The sequence below is a fragment of the Mesoplodon mirus genome, assembly GCF_964341445.2.
Source record: "Mesoplodon mirus genome assembly, chromosome: 2".
NCBI lineage: Eukaryota > Metazoa > Chordata > Mammalia > Artiodactyla > Ziphiidae > Mesoplodon > Mesoplodon mirus.
The window spans coordinates 113,070,028-113,074,904 of record NC_138977.1 but is presented as its reverse complement, the minus strand read 5'-3'; the positions used below and the strand labels follow the sequence as shown (position 1 = coordinate 113,074,904).

At 45.1% G+C, this 4,877-nt stretch overlaps 1 protein-coding gene across 1 annotated transcript; it reads left to right on the top strand.

Moving 5' to 3' along the window:
- Positions 1–1,925: 1,925 nt before the first annotated feature.
- CHRM3 (cholinergic receptor muscarinic 3) lies at positions 1,926–4,044 on the top strand. Its single transcript, XM_082640583.1, has one exon. The coding sequence runs from the start codon at positions 1,941–1,943 to the stop codon at positions 3,711–3,713; it is 1,773 nt and encodes a 590-aa protein (XP_082496709.1). The 5' UTR covers positions 1,926–1,940; the 3' UTR covers positions 3,714–4,044.
- The last annotated feature ends 833 nt before the right edge of the window (positions 4,045–4,877 follow it).

The window sequence follows — 4,877 nt, the reverse complement described above, 5'->3', positions numbered from 1 at the left end:
ACCCTAAGCTCTTTCCAAAAGGCAGTGTGTGAATCTGACTACACTCCTTTGAGAGATACCCTGACCTGCAATACCTAAAGGCTTGATTTAGGACTCTTAAGCATGTGCATGTGTACACAGATTTGCACTGTAAGAATTTACAGCTGAACATTTTAACCAAGAGCCAAAACAGAGCAGAAGTGTTCTCAATAGATTTTTGCTGTGATTCTCAATCATTGAATTCTTAGAATGACACTCGTTGAGGAATGATTTACTGAATAAAGTCCACAGAGATTGGTGGTGTGAGAATCCCCGAGTCAGTTGCGTCCTGGAAGTAAAACTCTGGAGGTTCTGAGAGGTTGGAGCTGGTCTCAACCAAGGCTTTCCGTGACAGCATAGAGGGTCTTACTAGAGATGCATTCATTGTAACAATTCTCGGTTACTTATTTATTTTGGTAACACGTGTTTGAAAGAACTAATTGCCAAAGAAAAGAAGTGATGCAAATGAACTTACTTACAAAACAGAAACAGACTCACAGACTTCAAAAGCAAAGTTATGGTTACCAAAGGGGAAAGGTTGGGGGGAGCGGGATGGGGATAAGTTAGGAGACTGGGACTGACATATACTCACTACTATGTATAAAATAGATAACTAGTAAGGACCTACTGTAGAGCACAGGGAACTCTGCTCAATACTCTGTAATAACCTCCATGGGAAAAGAATCTGAAAAAGAATGAATATATGTATATGTGCAACTGAATCACTTTGCTGTATACCTGAAACTAACACAACATTGTAAATCAACTATACTGCTATATAAAATTAAAAATTAAATTAAAAAAAGAACTAATTGCAGTTTTGCAACTATTTATATGCAAATGTGTGTGGTGCTCACATGCTTTTTCATAGCTAGAAATAACATATCTAAATACTAGAAATATTCAAAACTGGTTCGGTCAGTTCAGAACAGTCTGGTCAAGGTTCTGCATATTATCAAGCAAAAGATAGCTGCCTCGTATACTGTTCCCAGCCATTACAAGGAACCAATACATTACTTTTTCTAACTGTGTGTTAAAGAGATAATATAATGTAAAGTGATTTATGCGTATTTCCCCCCTTGCTCCAGGTTGCTGTTGCTTATTCCAGTGAGGCTTACATGGCTAGAATTGCCTTAAAGTTGCTTATGTTTGAAGCCTGGGTTAGGTAAATGCTCAGGTGGATAAAATGCAAATGAATAAGATCAATTTCTCATGTAGTGTGATGATAAAGCTATGTTGGATGAGTATCATATATGCAGCTACTATTTTCCCCCTACTTTTCAAAGAAAGAGAAGGAAGGAAGATTTTGTTTGATAACAACATCACGTGGAAGTATATGTGGTGTGTATTTAGAAAGGTGGAAATTGTGGAGAAAAAGCACAATGTTCCATGCATGTCACCAGCTAATCGTGCTACCCACCTTGAACAAATCGATCTCTGCCTGCCCTGTGCTCCTCACCTTTATTTAATTTATCTATTTCTATCGAAATAAAGTTGACAACTCCTCAGCTTTAAAATGAGGGGATAGGGCTTCCCTGGTGGCACAGTGGGTGAGAGTCCGCCTGCCGATGCAGGGGACACGGGTTCGTGTCCCGGTCTGGGAAGATCCCACATGCCGCAGAGCGGCTGGGCCCGTGAGCCATGGCTGCTGAGCCTGCACGTCCGGAGCCTGTGCTCCACAACAGGAGAGGCTGCGACAGTGAGAGGCCCGCGAACTGCAAAAAAATAAAAATAAAAAAATAAGGGGCTGAACTGATGTGCTGGACTCTCCCAGGTTCGCCTATAATATAGGTCCTATAATCCAATAATAGGAGGAGTGCTACTTTTAAAGGATGCAATGCAAAGAACAAATCAAATGAAGGCAGAAATGGTCCTGACTCCATCTTTTCTCTTTTCTCCCCAGACTATGTCAGAGAGTCACCATGACCTTGCACAATAACAATACAACCTCACCTTTGTTTCCGAACATCAGCTCTTCCTGGATTCACGGCCCTTCCGATGCAGGGCTGCCCCCAGGAACGGTTACTCATTTTGGCAGCTACAACATTTCTCGGGCAGCTGGGAATTCCTCCTCTCCAAATGGCACCACCAGTGACCCCCTGGGAGGTCATACCATCTGGCAAGTGGTCTTCATTGCATTCTTAACGGGCGTCCTGGCCTTGGTGACCATCATTGGCAACATCCTGGTGATAGTGGCATTCAAGGTCAACAAGCAACTGAAGACTGTCAACAACTACTTCCTCTTAAGTCTGGCCTGTGCTGACCTGATTATTGGGGTCATTTCAATGAATCTGTTTACCACCTACATCATCATGAACCGATGGGCTTTAGGGAACTTGGCCTGTGACCTCTGGCTTTCCATTGACTACGTGGCTAGCAATGCCTCCGTCATGAATCTTCTGGTCATTAGCTTTGACAGGTACTTTTCCATCACGAGGCCACTCACGTACCGAGCCAAACGAACAACAAAGCGAGCTGGTGTGATGATAGGTCTGGCTTGGGTCATCTCCTTCATCCTTTGGGCTCCTGCCATCTTGTTCTGGCAATACTTTGTTGGGAAGAGAACTGTGCCTCCAGGGGAGTGTTTCATCCAGTTCCTCAGCGAGCCCACCATCACCTTCGGCACGGCCATCGCTGCCTTTTATATGCCTGTCACCATTATGACTATTTTATACTGGAGGATCTATAAGGAAACTGAAAAACGTACCAAAGAGCTTGCTGGGCTGCAGGCCTCTGGGACAGAGGCAGAGGCAGAGAACTTTGTCCATCCCACAGGTAGTTCTCGAAGCTGCAGCAGCTATGAGCTTCAACAGCAAAGCATGAAACGCTCAGCCAGGAGGAAGTACGGACGCTGCCACTTCTGGTTCACAACCAAGAGCTGGAAGCCCAGCGCCGAGCAGATGGACCAAGACCACAGCAGCAGTGACAGCTGGAATAACAATGACGCTGCTGCATCCCTGGAAAATTCCGCTTCCTCCGATGAGGAGGACATTGGCTCGGAGACAAGAGCCATCTACTCCATCGTGCTCAAGCTTCCAGGTCACAGCACCATCCTCAGCTCCACCAAATTACCCTCGTCAGACAACCTGCAGGTGCCGGAGGAGGAGCTGGGGGCAGTGGACTTAGAGGCGAAAGCCAGCAAACTGCAGGCCCAAAAGAGCATGGACGACGGAGGCAGTTTTCAGAAAAGCTTCTCCAAGCTTCCCATCCAGTTAGAGTCAGCCGTGGACACAGCCAAGGCCTCTGATGTCAACTCCTCAGTGGGCAAGACCACGGCCACTCTGCCTCTGTCCTTTAAGGAAGCTACTCTAGCCAAGAGGTTTGCTCTGAAGACCAGAAGCCAGATCACTAAGCGGAAACGGATGTCCCTCATCAAGGAGAAGAAGGCGGCCCAGACCCTCAGCGCCATCTTGCTTGCCTTCATCATCACCTGGACCCCCTACAATATTATGGTTCTGGTGAATACCTTTTGTGACAGCTGCATCCCCAAAACCTATTGGAATCTGGGCTATTGGCTGTGCTACATCAACAGCACCGTGAACCCCGTGTGCTATGCCCTGTGCAACAAAACATTCAGAACCACTTTCAAGATGCTGCTGTTGTGCCAGTGTGACAAAAGGAAGAGGCGCAAGCAGCAGTACCAGCAAAGACAGTCTGTCATTTTCCACAAGCGGGTGCCCGAGCAGGCCTTGTAGAATGAGGTGTGTTGTCAATAGCAGTCACCGAACGCACACATCAACCCACAGACCTTAGGAGGGAGTGAGGCGAGGGTGGGGGTGATTTCTGGCGCTGATAAAAAATGTCTTTATCACCCAGATGTGAAAGAAGCTGCCTGTTTACTGATCCATTAAATAAATCCATTTTAATATCAAAAGTCAAATACCAATTCAGCCAAAAATAAATAAATAAGCATATTACTGAATATGAAGAAATTTATTCTGAAATAGACTTTGTTTTTTCTTAAAGAGAAAGAAATAATTGTTTCATAGCAATTATATACCCAAATTGGTCTGCCTGGGCCTTTTCATTCCCATTAGCTCTGGAATCTCGGTGAGCATAACTAGCTGGCCCAGTTGCCCTGTTCTTTCCAAAGGTCCCCAAAGTGTCGATCCAGATCCCACGTGGAACACGTCAGGCTAGTGAATCCATGGTTCTGAAATTCTTTCGTACGTTGCAAAGCCTCACCTTCTCGTCCCTATAGAGCTCCCCTGTCTTCTCATTGGTGTGTCATTGAACTCTATTTGTGGACTTGATTCTTGATTCTTGCAAAGTACTGTTTTGTGCAGTTCAAGTTTCATACAAATAAAAGATACATAAGTATATATGTATATATATGTGTGTGTGTGTGTGTATGTGTGTGAATCCCACACACACACACACATAGTGTATATAATATAATGGGAATCACTGAACTGGCAAATTATTCCGGCAATATATTCTTTCAGTACTTTGGTGACTGACGTTTCTCTAGGATCCTAACACAATGTAAAAGTGAACTTAAACCCCGTGTAGTGTTTTGGAGACCAGGGCTGTTTTCCCGGAGACTGTGCAGCAGAGAAGAGCCAGGCCCTCTGGGCTGGTCTGTGTGGAGCGGTCAGCCTGGTGAGTCAGATGAGCACCAAGGTTCCACCAGACTGTGAGTAAGCTGTTACCTTTGTGGACACCCTCAACAGAGTTAAATCAAATGGGGGCCCCTCTGAGCTCTAAGAATGAACCACATCCACATGTCTGAATTTAATGGTCCAAATCTGAATGTTTCCAAACAAAACCTTTGCTATCTTACCTGCTTGAAACTCAGTAACAGTGTCACGTTTGAATGGCATACACAGCATTACATGGGGCAAAGCAGAAGAGACCTT